Source organism: Nerophis ophidion, linkage group LG14 (genome assembly GCF_033978795.1).
Source record: "Nerophis ophidion isolate RoL-2023_Sa linkage group LG14, RoL_Noph_v1.0, whole genome shotgun sequence".
Taxonomy (NCBI): domain Eukaryota; kingdom Metazoa; phylum Chordata; class Actinopteri; order Syngnathiformes; family Syngnathidae; genus Nerophis; species Nerophis ophidion.
In genome coordinates, this window is record NC_084624.1 from 43,768,943 (window position 1) to 43,787,427 (window position 18,485).

Genomic DNA, 18,485 nt, shown 5'->3' on the forward strand with positions numbered 1-18,485 from the left:
AACTTTGGCCCGCGGCTTTGTTCAGTTCAGAATTTTGGCCCACTCTGTATTTGAGTTTGACACCCCTGGTGTAAGACAATCATTAGTACTTTAACTTTAAAAACACTGAGAGGGCATATTGGATGTTTAAACGTTAAAATACTGCTACTTTTACTGTGGATTGATGAAAAGACGCCCTGCGATGAGGTGGCGACTTGTCCAGGGTGTACCCCGCCTTCCGCCTGATTGTAGCTGAGATAGGCGCCAGCGCCCCCCGCGATCCCGAAAGGGAAAAAGCGGTAAAAAATGGATGGATGGATGATGAAATAACTAATCAAAATAGGCTTTGAAAGACGCTGTGACAGTCCTGCCAGCGCCAATGACTTAACTGTTTTGAATAAGATCCCGGTTGGATCTCTAGTAGGGCTGGCCGATATATAGAATATACTCAATGCATTGCGGGGTTGTCTCTGTGCGATGTAGAAAATGACTATAATGTGATATTGGAGTATACGTTCTCACGCAGTTGCTTTTAGCTGCAAACATTGCACTACACTAGAAAGAAGGTGCGAATCTGGTAACAAATGAAGGAAGAATTAATTCCCAAGAAAAACAGCAGGGGGTCCATCGTCTGGCGGTGGTTTGGCTTCAAGCGCGAAGATGTTGAACAGACAACCGTGATATGTCAGGTATGCGGCAGAAGCGTTGCTACAAAAAGTAGCATTACTGCTAATTTGTAGCATCATTTGAAAATTCACCCGCTAGAGAGTGAAGAGTGCTTGAAACTCCGCATGTCAACATCTCTGGCCGGCGCCACACCAACAAAATGCCAAAGCAACCAGCACTGACCCAATTGAGCCTGGCATCTTCCATTTCCGCATCAACACCGTATGAAAAAAATAGTCAATAACAGAAGAAGATAACCACATAGCGAAGGACATACACCAGGGGCGCTCACACTTTTTCTGCAGGCGAGCTACTTTTCAATTGACCAAGTCGAGGAGATCTACCTCATTCCTATTTATAATTTATATTTATTTATTTATGAAAGAGACATTTTTGTTAACAAGTTAATGGTGTTTAATGATAATACAAGCATGTTTAACACACATAGATTCCTTTCTTTCATGAAGACAAGAATATAAGTTGGTGTATTTGATTCTGATGACTTGCATTGATTGGAATTAGACAGTGGTGCTGATAACGTCCGCATTTTCAAATGGAGGGGAAAAAAAGTCCTCCTTTCTGTCCAATACCACATGAAAGTGGTTGGATTTGGCATCTCATTTGTCCAACTTGCATACTCCTTTTCAAACACTTTGTTATGAGAGTAGCATATGTGTGTGGCCCTTTAATGTCTGGCAGAAGGTGAGTGACGTCAGTGAGTGTGCGGGTGGGCAAGCAAGTGAGAAAGCGGTCGCTGAGGGCGGGGGAGAAATACATTGGCATCAAACTCCGTAGCTTGCTAGCTTGTGCACGCTAGCTTTCTGAGACTCTTATTTTGTTAGCACAGGCAGGATGGAACAGGTTTTTTATGGTGAAGACAGGAACTGTGCAGTCGGTCTTTAGAGTTTTGACAGTAGGTACGGAGTCTCTAGAAATAAAATGTGTTTCTCTGCGTCCGCCCTGTTAGTGATTTTTTTCTTAAATATGAGCTCGCAGCAGCCAGCGTCATCTCACAAGATCCTCGGGTGCCGAGAATGTCAAACAACTGACGAAAGTGAAGTCTTGGTATGATTGATGATTGCTCATTTTTATGTATATTTGTAATGCCTGGCTTGAGATCGACTGACACACCCTCCGAGATCGACGTAATGCCCACCCCTGACATACACTATTTGATTTCCTATTATGCAGCTCATTTTTATTTGACACTTATTGAAATATCTTGTGTGACATCATGCACAAAAGTGCACTTTATTTGTTTTAAACTATTGTAGTGGCGTTCTGTAGAAAAAGTGCACTTTAATTTAGTGTTGTTTTGATATGTCATCTTAGTGACATCATGCACAAAAGTGCACTAATAGCTTCAAATCAAATCAACTTTATTTATAAAGCCGTTTAAAATTTACCACAGGGGTAGCCAAAGTGCTGTACAATGGACAGGTTAAAAGATAATACGAGGACCGAGCAAACAACACAACACAAACAGAACATGATAAAAAAATAAATCATAAAAACAGGTTCACAGCAGGTGTATAATGGGGCGCCTTTGCAGGATGGATATCACTTAGTGTTAAAAGCCAAGGAATAAAAGTATGTTTTTTAAGAGAGATTTAAAAACAGGAAGAGAGGAGGCTTGTCTAATACTCAGAGGTAGGTCGTTCCAGAGCTTGGGAGCAGCAGCACCTCTAAGCTTCAGCCTTGAGTTGAGTTTATTTCGAACATGCAAGCATACAACAAGATACGTCACAATTTCCAGTTTCTCTTTTCAACATGTTCGAAAAGGAGTAGGAAGAAGCAGAGCTTATTTAATCCTACTCCTTTTCTTTACATAACACTTGCTAAAACTTTTGTTCACTTCCTGTTCTCAATGTATTCACAATGTATACTCCTTAAGTAATAAGTAATCACGATAAAAATAAATAAACAAATAAATAATTGGTGAAGCAAGTTTTATTCCATACGATGAGATAAGTCAGATTATTTTGAGAATGAATGGGTGAGTAAAATCAGAATGTTTATCATAGTTCTTCTTTTTTGTATTTTGTAAACACTTCCAGTTTGAAGAGTTTCTTGAAGTGGATCATATTAGTACATTGTTTGATTGCTTTGCTTAATCCATTCCATAATTTAATTCCACATACTGATATACTGAAGGTCTTAAGTGTTGTACGTGCATACAAATGTTATAAATGACATTTTTCTCTAAGATTATATTTCTCTTCTTTTGTTGAGAAGAATTGTTGTATATTCTTGGGAAGCAGGTTATAGTTTGCTTTGTGTATAATCTTAGCTGTTTGCAATTCCACTATGTCGTGGAATTTCAGTATCTTTGATTCAATAAATAAAGGGTTTGTATGTTCTCTATATCCAACATTATGTATTATTCTAACTGATCTTTTTTGTAACACTGTTAGTGAATGAAGTGTAGTTTTGTAATTATTTCCCCATATTTCTACACAGTAACTCAGATATGTAACACTAGTGAGCAGTAGAGAATATGAAGTGATTTTTGGTCTAGAACATACTTGGCTTTAATCATTATTGACGTATTTCTTGCTACTTTATGTTGTATATTTTTTACACTTGGGTCAAGGACCGTCAGTAGCAGCTGATCGGCTGATCTTAGGGATCGGGTGGGGCAGTAAGGCTGAAGGAGGTCGGAGAGATATGTTGGCGTGAGGTTGTTTCGACATTTAAAAACAAATAAAAAGAGTTTAAAATTGATTGTGTTAGCAGACGAGCAGCAGAGTTCTGCACGAGCTGCAGGTCAGCTTGTTTTAAAATGTCTCTGACAATCTTGCACTTTCTGTTTTGGAAATGGCATGAATGTTTGTGCCACCGCTTTAATAACTGTTTAATAAATACACTTTTGGTCAATTGAATTAGTTGTGATTCCCTCTCTGCATGAAAGTTTAAAAGTAGCATATATTAATGCAGTATGAAGAAGAATGTTTTAATGTAGACACATAGAATCATCATACTGCTGTCATTATATGCATCAATTATTCATTCAAGGCCAAGGCAAGATATGGAGATATATATGGTGTATCGTGACATGGCTTAAAAATATCGAGATATTAATAAAAGGCCATATCCTAATCTCTAGGTGAAGAAACAACTTAGAGAAGTAAGACTTTTTGCTTTGTTTAATAAGAAAGGTGTGACATTATCTAATGTTTTTAACCCTTACTTAAAGGGGAACATTATCACCAGACCTATGTAAGCGTCAATATATACTTTGATGGTGCAGAAAAAAAAACCATGTATTTTTTTAACCGATTTCCGAACCCTAAATGGGTGAATTTTGGCGAATTAAACGCCTTTCTGTTAATCGCGCTGGAGGCGATGACGTCAGAACGTGACGTCGCCGAGGTAACACACCCGCCATTTTCATTTTCAACACATTACAAACACCGGGTCTCAGCTCTGTAATTTTCCGTTTTTTTGATTATTTTTTGGAACCTTGGAGACATCATGCCTCGTCGGTGTGTTGTCGGAGGGTGTAACAACACTAACAGGGAGGGATTCAAGTTGCACCACTGGCCCGAAGATGCCAAAGTGTCTGCCGCCAGACCCCCGTTGAATGTGCCAGAGTGTCTCCACATTTGACCGGCGATGCTAAGTCAGACTTGGCACAGAGATGTATGGATAACCTGCAGATGTATTTGCAACTATAAAGTCAACAAATTCACAAAGGTGAGTTTTGTTGATAATGACTGCCAGCTAATCGATGCTAACATGCTATGCTAATCGATGCTAACATGCTATTTACCGGCGGTGCTAAAGCAGACATGGAACAGAGATGTATGGATAACCTGCAGATGCATTTGCAACTATAAAGTCAACAAATTCACAAAGGTGAGTTTTGTTGATAATGACTGCCAGCTAATCGATGCTAACATGCTATGCTAATCGATGCTAACATGCTATTTACCGGCGGTGCTAAAGCAGACATGGCACAGAGATGTATGGATAACCTGTAGATGCATTTGCAACTATATTACGTTTCCTTCCACCCACATTTAATGCGAAAAAAAACACTTACTAATCGACGGATTTAAGTTGCTCCAGTGTCAAAAGATGCGAAAGTCCTGATCGTTTGGTCCGCACATTTTACCGGCGATGCTAACGCAGCTATTCGGCCATGCTATGGCTATGAATAGCGTCAATAGCTATTCGCTCAATAGCTTCAGTTTCTTCTTCAATATTTTCACACTCCAACCATCTGTTTCAATACATGCGTAATCTGTTGAATCGCATAAGTCGCTGAATCCGAGCTAATGTCGCTATATCTTGCTGTGGTATTCCCATTGTTTGTTTACATTGGCAGCACTGTGTGACGTCACAGGGAAATGGCCAGAGTCTTCGCAGAGAGCCGAAAATGAGGCACTTTAAAACTTTATTTAGGGATATTCCGAGACCGGTAAAAAATTAAAAAAAAAATTAAAAAAAATACAAGCCACTGGGAACTGATTTTTATTGTTTTTAACCCTTTTGAAATTGTGATAATGTTCCCCTTTAACAACAAGGTTTTTACTGATGTGTGTTGGTCCTCTTTGTGTAGATGTGGGCGCGACCAGGCGTGCAAAATAATAAAAATGTCTCCTGAGCTCCTTGATAGTGTGAACTGATGTTAAAGATAATGTACACTTCATGGCACATGTAATATGTCACCATATGGATGATTAATTGTGTCATAATTTTTGCAGCAGCACAGGCGTGTAAGCGTGCTTGAGGCACTTCAACATTCAAGAGGTTTTATTGGCTCCTTATTAGTGCGCGCAGATTTGAAAGATAACGTACACTTCACTGTACATGTAATATATCACCGTGTTGCTGATTATAGGAATTAATAATTCCACAAGCTTTTTAAATCATTTATCATTAGTAAATATAAGAAAGAAGAGCAAACATTGTTTTAGAAAGACAATAATATATAATATGTATATAAATACAATTTATGATTTCATAATTATACATATAGGTTATATTAAAATGTATATATTAACACTTTATCCATCCATCCATCCATTTTCTACCGCTTATTCTCTTTCGGGGTCGCGGGGGGCGCTGGCGCCTATCTCAGCTACAATCGGGCGGAAGGCAGGGTACACCCTGGACAAGTCGCCACCTCATCGCAGGGCTAACACTTTATATGGAATTTAAATAAATTGTGTATATAATATATATATATAAGTGTACAAATGTATATGTTTGATTTAAATGTTATACTGTGTATATGAGACGTGTGCTACATATATGTTGCTTATATATTGTTTAGAAAAAAAAGTAATATAAGTGAAGCATGTTTTAGATTTTATATATTTTGAACCTTGTTCTTGTTGTGATGGGGTAGGTTTATATAAGCGTTGCTTCAACCTACACCCTTTCGGCTCAATCATTGCTCAAATGAGTGTTTTTTTTTTGTCTTTTTTTGTTGTTGTTCTTTGTTTTATGTGAAGATTGCCGAAATAAATAAATAAATAAACAAGTGTTGGGTTTCATAGCAGCACAGGCACATATGCTCGCTTTAGGCACTTAAAAAAAAAAAAGCTTCATAATGTTCCTCCGGCTCTGTAAATGTGTGGGCTGATTTTAAAGATAATGTACATGTCATTTTATGTCTAATATGTAAAAAAAAAACAGTCCTAATGACACCAAGTCAGCTGTGGCAGCTTTTCAAGGCTTATGATTAAACAAAATGTGCATGCCAGCAGTGTATGCGTTCACGTGTGGACGGAGACTGTTTTAACTTCAGATATATGTTTTTGAAAGTATCCGTGTCTGTGTGGACATGGCCACACAAAGAGAGGGTGCTTGTTAAAACAATTAAAGTCAACCCAACATTGCTAAAAGTATTTGGCCACCTGCCTTGACTAACATAAGAACTTGAAGTGCCATCCCACTCCTAACCCATAAGGTTCAATATGATCTGGGTCCACCTTTTCCAGTTATTACAGCTTCAACTCTTCTGGGAAGGCTGTCCACAAGGTTGCGGAGTGTGTTTCTAGGAATTTTTCACCGTTCTTCCAAAAGCACATTGGTAAAGTCACTCACTGAAGGCCTGGCTCTCAGTCTCCGTTCTAATTCATCCCAGAGGTGTTCTATCAGGTTCAGGTCAGGACTCTGTGCAGGCCAGTCAAGTTAATCCACACCAGACTATGTCATCCATGTCTTTATAGACCTTGCTTTGTGCACTGGTGCAAAGTCATGTTGGAAGAGGAAGGGACCTTCTCCAAACTGTTCCTTTGTCCAAAATGTTTTGGTATCCTGAAGCATTCAAAGTTCTTTTCACTAGAACTAAGGGGCCAAGCCCAACTCCTGAAAAACAACCCCAAACAATGATTCCTCCTCCACCAAAGTTCACACTCGGCACACTGCAGTCTGAAATGTAACGTTGTCCTGGCAACGTCCAAACCCAGACACGTCCATCAGAAATTTCACGACTGGATTTGTTGCACAGGTGGCATCCTATGACAGTTCCAAGCTGGAAATCACTGAAAGGGGCCCATTCTTTCACAACTGTTTGTAGAAACAGTCTCCATGCCTAAGTGCTTGATTTTATACACCAGTGGCCGGGCAAAGTGATTTTTTTCATTTATTTATATTTATTAATTAAGACACCTGATTCTGATTATTCGGATGGTTGGCCACACACTTTTGGCAACATAGTGTATGCGGGCATGTGGCAACTAGGTATGCAAAAATAAACAATATTAACGATGGTTGGGTTTACTGTTATAAGATAAAACTACAAAAAAATACATGATCGACAAACTCACAGACCGACTGGTGCTAGCGCGCTGGCTAAATGCTAACATGAATACAAGAGACAATACCGTCTTCTTCTGTTAACAACATACACCAAATAAACGTTAAAAAAAACACATTACGGCCTGAGCAACGAAGAAGCAATCACATTTTGCACATTAAACCTACCACCTGTGCTCTTTTTTGTGACTGCTCTATAATCTGAAGAATATGATAGAGGTGTTCAAGGCCCGCTGAAAAAAGTTGGACGCCATAACGCCCGCCAGAAAACTTATCCCGTTCAAAGGCAAAACCCAGTAACACAATTTTGGTCAAAACTGAGCTGATAATAATTTTGGAGTTCCTAGGTGATATGCTTTACATTAGTGCAGGGGTCGGGAACCTTTTTGGCTGAGAAAGCCAAGAAAGCCAAATATTTTAAAATGTATTTCTGTAAGAGCCATATAATATTTTTTTTAACACTGAACACAACTAAACGTGTGCATTTTTAAGTAAGACCAACATTTCTAGAGTATAATAAGTCTCTTATTCTTTGGAATAACATTGTTATTCTGATGCCAACTGTGGAGGGGACGTGGCCTGCGGGCCTGCAGCGAAGCAGGGTGTGCCAGGACCGGCCTCGAAATCAGTGACAGGTGCGTAGATGGCCCATCTGGGCCTTGTTATCTAATCACCTGTTGCTCTGTTATAAGCAGCAGCCAGGAGGAGAGACAGGGTTGGGGCTGGAGCCAGAGCGCGAGCGAGAACGAAAGAGAAAAAGACAATTGCTGGAAAGCAACTGAGAGATTTATTGAAAAATAAAACAATATTGTAACCCTAAAACAGGCTCTCATATCAGTGCTTGGTGGTCTGAAGAACCCCCAGGAGGGCAAGCCCCACACTAACCAATAGTACAAAAAAATAACTTCCTACCATTAACGCAACTTCTTGAACATAAAAAAGCATGAGAATGTTTTATATTATGAACATTATTTTTAACAAGTGGAATTATTCATTAATTATCGTGTCAAGCGATGTCAGCTCCGATTTATCTGAGAGCCAGATGCAGTCATCAAAAGAGCCACATCTGGCTCTAGAGCCATAGGTTCCCTACCCCTGCATTAGTGTATGCGATATTGTAATTTGTTCCGTAAGTAAGCTGTTACGCGCAGGCAGGACCTAGCAACTACCACTTAACCGCGTAGATACAACAGAAAAACCTAGTATCTCAAGGGACCAATCGGAGCTTCTTTGTCAGTCGCCTTATTGTCTTTAATGAGACATTTGCACGAATGGGGGCCGACGGTCAACCTGATTATGTGATATTATGGCACGAGGGGATATTTGGAAGATTGGCCCAGGACGTTGCAAGCACCTTCATTAAAGGGGAACATTATCACCAAACCTATGTAAGCGTCAATATATACCTTGATGGTGCAGAAAAAAGACCATATATTTTTTTAACCGATTTCCGAACTCTAAATGGGTGAATTTTGGCGAATTAAACGCCTTTCTGTTTATCGGTCTTTTAGCGATGACGTCAGAATGTGACGTCTCCGAGGTAATACAGCCGCCATTTACATTTTCAACACATTACAAACACCGGGTCTTAGCTCTGTTATTTTCCGTTTTTTCGACTATTTTTTGGAACTTTGGAGACATCATGCCTCGTCGGTGTGTTGTCGGAGGGTGTAACAACACTAACAGGGAGGGATTCAAGTTGCACCACTGGTCCGAAGATGCGAAAGTGTCTGCCGCCAGACCCCCATTGAATGTACCAAAGTGTCTCCACATTTTACCGGCGATGACAGACATGGCACAGAGATGTATGGATAACCTGCAGATGCATTTTCAATGATAAATTCAGACGAAATCACAAAGGTGAGTTTTGTTGATGTTGACTTATTTGCTAATCAGACATATTTGGTCGTGGCGTGACTGCCAGTTAATCGATGCTAACATGCTATACTAATCGATGCTAACATGCTATTTACCGGCGGTGCTAAAGCAGACATGGCACAGAGATGTATCGATAACCTGCAGATGCATTTGTAACGATAAAGTCACAGTAATCACAAAGGTGAGTTTTGTTGATGTTGACTGCCAGCTAATCGATGCTAACATGCTACGCTAATTGATGCTAACATGCTATTTGCATCGATGCTAACATGCTATTTACCGGCGGTGCTAAAGCAGACATGGCACAGAGATGTATGGATAACTTGCAGATGCATTTGCAACTATATCACGTTTCCTTCCACCCACATTTAATGCGAAAAAAAAAACTTACCAATCGACGGATTTAAGTTGCTCCAGTGTCACAAGTTGCGAAAGTCCTGATCGTTTGGTCCGCACATTTTACCGGCGATGCTAACGCAGCTATTCGGCCATGCTATGGCTATGAATAGCGTCAATAGCTATTCGCTCAATAGCTTCAGTTTCTTCTTCAATACTTTCATTCTCCAACCATCCGTTTCAATACATGCGTAATCTGTTGAATCGCTTAAACCCGAGTCTGAATCCGAGCTAATGTTGCTATATCTTGCTGTGCTATTCGCCATTGTTTGTTTACATTGGCAGCACTGTGTGACGTCACAGGGAAATGGATAGTGGCATTGCAAGTAGCGAAAATCAAGCACTATAAAACTTTTTTTAGGGATATTCGGAGACCGGTAAAATTTTGAAAAAAACTTCAAAAAATACAACATGCCACTGGGAACTGATTTTTATTGTTTTTAACCCTTTTGAAATTGTGATCATGTTCCCCTTTAAATGTATTGTTCTTGATTCTTCCCCTTGCATACTCTTTTGGGCAGATAACTGTGGAGGTCAAAATAAAAACTGGACCCTGTACACGGCTCTTACCCAATGTGCAAACGCAGAATGGGGCCCACCCGAGATTGTGATTAAATATCTGGAGAAAGGACACACGTTCATGAGAGCAGATTCAATCCATGGCTCGATCGGCAAGAAAATGAAAGCTCAAGAAAACATCTATACGTTTGATGACTTTGTAGATCTTTGTAAGACAGCATCAAGATGGATTGGTTTTCCTTTGTTTTCTCAAAATCAGCTAAAAGTGAGTTACTAGGTTTTGCCTTTGGATGGGAGACTTATCAGTGAAGCATAAAAAACACAAAACATGCAAAAAAAGTGGGTTTTCTAACAGTGTCTTTTTAAGTTACTGAAAAACTTGTTCAAAATATTTCAGTGTGTGTACAAGTACTTTTTGAGCACATAAAACAATACCGCGATAATAATAAAAATAACTGTGACATGGGTTTCCTATAGTAACACCCCTACAGGCAACACAGTAGTGGTGCATGTTTTGACACATTTTATTTTCCACCGTTTACCCTGCATGCAACAGGAGTGACGAGCATGCGCGGTAGCCCGGTATAGGTTGTGTCGCCATGACGGCATCTTGTATGTTGTGATATGCACGCTCTGAAAGCAAACGTTAAGAACTCAGCCAACACTCCTGGTCTGCATTATTCATAAATAGACAGACAACACAAATACTCCGCTGCTTCACAAGCCGCTGGATGTAGCCGGCAAAGTATTCCCATGCTAGCTAGCCGGTCTAGCAAGCACGCCTCATTCAGTCCAAAACGGCCCGATCTATCCACATTCAGAATTGTCTGGCGGTCGTAAGTGATCCCGGAGTGACCACGCTGTAAGCCAGCCATGAAATTTGCAGAATTGTCCGGTATTTTTGCCAAATGTTCCATCTTTACCAAGAGCCCCTAGACGCCGAAGTACATCCGGGAGAGGCCATCTTGTTAAGAAAAGGCGTTAACAAAATAAAAGCATGTAAACAACATACGCAAATGTGCGATAAAATAATTGTCGGCGTTAATAGATTGATGAGTTAACGCGTAATTAACGCATTAATTTGCCCACCCCTAATTATTATATATGTTTGATTATCAATATAACGGTCATATTGTTGTCGATGAAGGTTCTCATTCATCCTGTCATCTCAGGGCAGACTAGGTCCGACCAATCCAAGTCTATGAGCACGAACTGATGAGCGGCGAAACGTCTTCTAAGACAAACCAAACAGTCCAGTTGCGGTCCATTGAATGCCCTGAGGTCATATGTTTGTGTTGTATCTGGTCAAGGATGTTCAGGTTACATTCACACACATTTGCAAATACAACAAACCCTGTTGACAGAGCATGAGTCACACAGGGCTGGTTGAAAAAAGAAAAGAAAAAAAAGAAAAGAGCTCACCTCTTTCTCCTCTCCATCGTAAGTCAAGCTTTCTCTGGAGTCTTTATTCTGAGGGCCTGAATAAGAGGGTGGGAGAGAAACGTGTCAGACAGGCAGACAGCAGGAGAGGGGAGGCAAGGAAAGGAAGGAGAGAAAGTAGGTGAGAGACAGTCGCACACGTTGTTCACAGCCCTGCTGGCTCTGAATCATTTCTCCTTCTGCTTGGGCAGAACAATTGTGCAATTTCCCAACTCAACCTCTTTGAGAATACAGCAACAAAACAGGAGCCACTGAGTGTTTGAAATAAACTTCAACCACAAACATAATTGAGAGCATCTTGGTGTGAGATTGACACTAAGAACCAACACCAAACAGCTGTACAAGTGCCATGGTGGAAGAAGCATGTGCCTCATTACCTGGCTGTTCTGTATGGTCTGACTGATTTGATGGGTGTCCAGGCATGATTGGCTCCTAAACAACATTAACACACAAGTCAGGGAAGAAAAAGTACAAAATCGAACAGGATGCCAAGGAGCGGCGTCCTCACCTGGATCATCGGCCGCCCGCATTCCACGGTGACCAGTTTGTGGCACTTCTTGTGCACCAGCAATTTGCAGTTGATGCACTTGTAGCCCTGTCGGCCCAGACCCCAGATTCGGTCCGTGCAGATGGCACAATGCGCTCTCTGTCCAGAAGAAGGGGTTGAAAAAGAGAAAGAAGAAAAAGGGATGAGGAACAAATAGACGTTATCCCAGAAGTCACATCCCAAATTCGATCTGAACAGAGCAATAAGGAGCTTCTAGTAAGCTTTTCCAGTAGCAACTGTGGAAAAGTGTAGACTCTCACACTATTATGTTGGATCCACTATGGACTGGACTCACACTATTATGTTGGATCCACTATGGACTGGACTCACACTATTATGTTAGATCCACTATGGACTGGACTCACACTATTATGTTAGATCCACTATGGACTGGACTCTCACTATTATGTTAGATCCACTATGGACTGGACTCTCACTATTATGTTAGATCCACTATGGACTGGACTTTTACTATTATGTTAGATCCACTATGGACTGGACTCTCACACTATTATGTTAGATCCACTATGGACTTGACTCTCACACTATTATGTTAGATCCAATATGGACTGGACTCTCACACTATTAACTAGATCTACTATGGACTTGACTCTCACACTATTATGTCAGATCCACTATGGACTGGACTCTCACACTATTATGTTAGATCCACTATGGACTGGACTCTCACACTATTAACTAGATCTACTATGGACTTGACTCTCACACTATTATGTCAGGTCCAATATGGACTGGACTCTCACACTATTATGTTAGATCCACTATGGACTTGACTCTCACACTATTATGTTAGATCCAATATGGACTGGACTCTCACACTATTAACTAGATCTACTATGGACTTGACTCTCACACTATTATGTCAGATCCACTATGGACTGGACTCTCACTATTATGTTAGATCCACTATGGACTGGACTCTCACTATTATGTTAGATCCACTATGGACTGGACTCTCAATATTATGTTAGATCCACTATGGACTGGACTCTCACTATTATGTTAGATCCACTATGGACTGGACTCTCACTATTATGTTAGATCCACTATGGACTGGACTCTCACTATTATGTTAGATCCACTATGGACTGGACTCTCGCTATTATGTTAGATCCACTATGGACTGGACTCTCACACTATTTATTATGTTAGATCCACTATGGACTGGACTCTCACACTATTATGTTAGATCCACTATGGACTGGACTCTCACACTATTATGTTAGATCCACTATGGACTGGACTCTCACACTATTTATTATGTTAGATCCACTATGGACTGGACTCCCTCACTATTATGTTAGATCCACTATGGACTGGACTCCCTCACTATTATGTTAGATCCACTATGGACTGGACTCTCACACTATTATGTTAGATCCACTATGGACTGGACTCTCACACTATTATGTTAGATCCACTATGGACTGGACTCTCACACTATTATGTTAGATCCACTGCCATGAGCTAATGCAATGAATTTTTTTTCTTATCTGTACTGTAAAGTTCAAATTTGAATGACAATAAAAAGGAAGTCTAAGTCTAATAAAGAAGTTATGGGTATTCGCACTGAGAAGCAGGAAGTTATCTGTATGGGTTTGAAATATACTGTAATAATATAAATATTAGGGGTATAAGTAAGGGTACGGGTATTTTATCGAACCGTTTCGATACGGGGTTTCCGGTTCGGTGCGGAGTTGTACCGAACGAGTTTCCACACGGACATATTAGGTAGCGTACTGCACGTTGTGTAAATAATACTCAAAATGCCGGACATTTGGGGCATTTAAAAAACTCCGCCCTGACAGCCCTGCAAAAGAGGACATGTCTGACGAAAAGAGGATGTATGGTCAGTCTATGACTTAGCCCGGTCGCTGTTAGGTCCTGACCACACGTCCTTCCCTCACCGGACCCAAATCCCCCCCCCGCGGGGCCGCCCGGGCAGAGCACCCCAAACGTCCGGCACCTCGAGTTATGGTTGCGTGTATTTTAAATGTACGTTCAGTGTTAAGAAGGTTAAAAAACAAAACAAATTGCGCGCGCAGCAGCATTGGTGAGGGAGGGGCAGAGCCAGAGAGAGCGCATGTCTCTGCTTTTTATCCATAGATTTATCAGATTTAATGTTTGTGTCAAAAGTGTGACCCCGAGGCCATTTGCGGCCCACAGCTAATGTTTTAAAGGCCCATGGCCCATTCTAAAAATACTATTAAAATTAACCAAAACATAAAAAAAGTGAAATAAAAAAGCTTAAAGGTTAAATGTAATTTAGAAAAAGTTGCAATGTTGACTAATAAAACAAAGCTGTTTTTTTCTTTCAAACTGTCATTGTTCAAAACGTGAACATATGTAGAATATATGTAGTATATGTAGAATATATTTAAATTATTTATATATTATATATCTATATATAATATATTATATACCGTATTTCCTTGAATTGCCGCAGGGTATATAGTATGCGCCTGCCTTGAATTACTGAACAGGCAAAATAATTAGCGCATACTTAGTATTACCGGCGGGTCAAACCCGTGACGTCACAAGTGCCACTTCCCCTGTCGTCATTTTCAAAATGGAGGAGGCTGATTTCAATACCGGTAATTTGAAATCGCATAAAGGGAAGAAGATTAAGAGCTATTCAGTAGGATTTAAGGTCCAAGCTAACATCACACTCAAATTTCTACTGCATGCCTTTGGTAAGTGCCGGAGTGAGAAGAGGTTTTAAAATAATTAGCGCATGCTTACTTTTACCGCATGCCTTTAGTAAGCGCAGGAGTGAGAAGAGGTTTTAAATTAATTAGCGCCCCGGCGGCAATTCAAGGAAATACGGTATATTATATTATTTATTATTATTATTGTCTATTGTGAGCGAACTGTGGTGCTGAATTTCCCCCAGGGATCAATAAAGTACTTTCTATTCTATTCTATTATATAATACTGAATCAAAATCAATGTTGTTATGAATTATTGACCTATCCAAGGTTCCCATTACTTCACATCAAATCTTCCACTAAGAAAAATATTTTTGGTGGAAGATTTTTAAATTTGGTGTATAAATAACCAAAAAAAATGTATATTTAGTTGTTTTCTTACTGTACCGAAAATGAACCGAACCCTGACCTCTAAACTGAGGTACGTACCAAACCAAAATTTTTGTGTACTGTTACACCCCTAATAAATATACATCCCACAAATACACATCTTTGCAGAATCAATAATCAATGTGATGTTGTACCCTGTTAAAGCGTTTGGCCTGAAAGGCGTGGCCGCTGGCGTAGTAGAGCTTCCTCCAGCGCCTCGCTCCTCGCCGATATATGGACTCTACGAGGGAGAAAGGCGAGGTTAGATTGTTCAAAGTTCCTTCTTTTATGAAACGGTGCAGAGTGGTTGAACTTACTGTCTTCCCCGGGACACGGCATGCCCGGTTTCTCTGGCACACACGGGAACACTGTGGTGGAAGAGAAGCCATTTCATTTTATTAAGCCTTTTTTCTGTCTATTACGGACATCAGCTAGGCCAGGGGTCACCAACCTTTTTGAAACCAAGAGCTACTTCTTGGGTACTGATTATTGCGAAGGGCTACCAGTTTCATACACACTTAAATAAATTGCCAGAAATAGCCCATCCATCCATCCATCCATTTTCTACCGCTTGTCCCTTACGGGGTTGCGGGGGGCGCTGGCGCCTACCTCAGCTACAATCGGGCGGAAGGCGGGGTACACCCTGGACAAGTCGCCACCTCATCGCAGGGCCGCCAGAAATAGCCAATTTGCTTAATTTACCTTTAATAAATAAATAAATAACTATATATATATTATATATATATATATATAAATGGGTATTTCTGTCTGTCATTCCGTCGTATATTTTTTTTCCTTTTACGGAAGGTTTGTTGTAGAGAATAAATGATGAAAAAAAACACTTAATTGAACGGTTTAAAAGAGGAGAAAACATGAAAAAAATGAAAATTAAATTTTGAAGCATAGTTTATCTTCAATTCCGACTCTTTAAAATTCAAAATTCAACCGAAAAAAATGCACAGGAAAAACTAGCTAATTTGAATCTTTTTGAAATAATTTAAAAAAGAATTTACGGAACATCATCATTAGTAATTTTTCCTGATTAAGATTCATTTTAGAATTTTGGTGACATGTTTTAAATAGGTTAAAATCCAATCTGCACTTTGTCATAATTTATAAAAAATTGGACCAAGCAAAATTTCTAACAAAGACAAATCATTATTTCTTCTAGATTTTCCAGAACAAACATTCTAAAAGAAATTCAAAAGACTTTGAAATAAGATTTAAATTTGATTCTACAGATTTTCTAGATTTGCCAGAAGAATTTTTTTTCATTTTAATCATAAGTTTGAAGAAATATTTCACAAATATTCTTCGTCCAAAAAACAGAACCTAAAATGAAGAATTAAATTACAATTTATTTATTATTCTTTACAATTAAAAACATTTTTTTACTTGAACATTGATTTAAATTGTCGGGAAAGAAGAGGAAGGAATTTAAAAGGTAAAAAGGTATATGTGTTTAAAAATCCTAAAATCATTTTTAAGGTTGTATTTTTTTTCTAAAATTGTCTTTCTGAAAGTTATAAGAAGCAAAGTAAAAACAAATATATGAATTTATCCAAACAAGTGAAGACCAAAATATTTAAAATATTTTCTTGGATTTTCTAATTCTATTTGATTTTTGTCTCTCTTAGAATTAAAAATGTCGAGCAAAGCGAGACCAGCTTGCTAGTAAATAAATAACATTAAAAAAATAGAGGCAGCTCACTGGTAAGTGCTGCTATTTGAGCTATTTTTAGAACAGGCCAGCGGGCGACTAATCTGGTCTTTACGGGCTACCTGGTGCCCGTGGGCACCACGTTGGTGACCCCTGAGCTAGGCAGTTAAGACAAACTGTAGCAAACGTACATCTGCCCCTGGGGTCTGACATTCATGTTCCTGCTGTGCCACACAAACATGACCTTAGAGAGGTGTGTGTGTGTGTGTGTGTGTGTGTGTGTGTGTGTGTGTGTGTGTGTGTGTGTGTGTGTGTGTGTGTGTGTGTGTGAGCGCGAGACACAGCTCGAGACCAGGGGCAGTGTTAGTGTGAGTCAGAGGCGAGGCGTGGGCCGCGGCCGAGAAGCTCATTAGCGAGCAAAACCTGGCAACCCCCCGCTGCTGCGTCGCCTTCCTCTGTTCCAGTTCAGCCTTCGCCGCCATGCAGGCATCTGCTGAACTCTTGACAACCCCACCTCTGATTTGATTAGAACTTAACATTAATGGCCCTGTCAACACTACCCCCATGGTCTTACAACGCGACACACGACGCCTGTCAATCAAACGTGGCACAGCCCTCCCCAATGCATACAAGAGATTCAGCTCTGACCTCGACATGCATGCCGTTCTTTGTCAAACGCACCAAGAATAGACACAAAGTAGCTGTCGGGCAACAAAAAGGTGTTGTTCACAGATCAGCGCATGATTAAACATGCTTGTCTTATGCTGGCGTTCAAACACAAGGAGAGAACAGACAAGTAATGAGCGGACTGATATTCTTCAACACACTCACCGGCCACCTCATTAGGTACACCTGCATGCTCCAACCATAACAGTGGTGTTAAAAAAAAAAAGAAATAAAGCTATAGCTGTGTTTTGATTAGGGCTGTCCTGATGCAACTTTTTCACCACTATTGAAGTTTATTGTCCGTTATACTGTGGGGCAAAAAAGTATTTAGTCAGCCAGCGATTGTGCAAGTTCTCCCACTTAAAATGATGACAGAGGTCTGTAATTTTCATCATAGGTACACTTCAACTGTGAGAGACAGAATGTGGAAAAAAAATCCAGGAATTCACATTGTAGGAATTTTAAATAATTTATTTGTCAATTATGGTGGAAGATAAGTATTTGGTCAACCATTCAAAGCTCTCACTGATGGAAGGAGGTTTTGGCTCAAAATCTCACGATACATGGCCCCATTCATTCTTTCCTTAACACGGATCAATCGTCCTGTCCCCTTAGCAGAAAAACAGCCCCAAAGCATGATGTTTCCACCCCCATGCTTCACAGTAGGTATGGTGTTCTTGGGATGCAACTCAGTGTTCTTCTTCCTCCAAACACGACGAGTTGAGTTTATACCAAAAACTTCTATTTTGGTTTCATCTGACCACATGACATTCTCCCAATCCTCTGCTGTATCATCCATGTATCCATTTTGGTATAAACTCAACTGGTCGTGTTTGGAGGAAGAAGAATACTGAGTTGCATCCCA

The 18,485-nt window shown here is 40.0% G+C and overlaps 1 protein-coding gene across 1 annotated transcript in view; it reads right to left on the bottom strand.

The window, feature by feature from the left end:
• prkci (protein kinase C, iota) overlaps positions 1–18,485 on the bottom strand; it is a 106,354-nt gene that overhangs the window by 45,288 nt on the left and 42,581 nt on the right. The window contains 5 exon segments of the mRNA XM_061920818.1: positions 11,632–11,687; positions 12,027–12,081; positions 12,158–12,295; positions 15,450–15,535; positions 15,612–15,662. Of these exon segments, the coding sequence (XP_061776802.1) occupies positions 11,632–11,687; positions 12,027–12,081; positions 12,158–12,295; positions 15,450–15,535; positions 15,612–15,662 (386 nt within the window).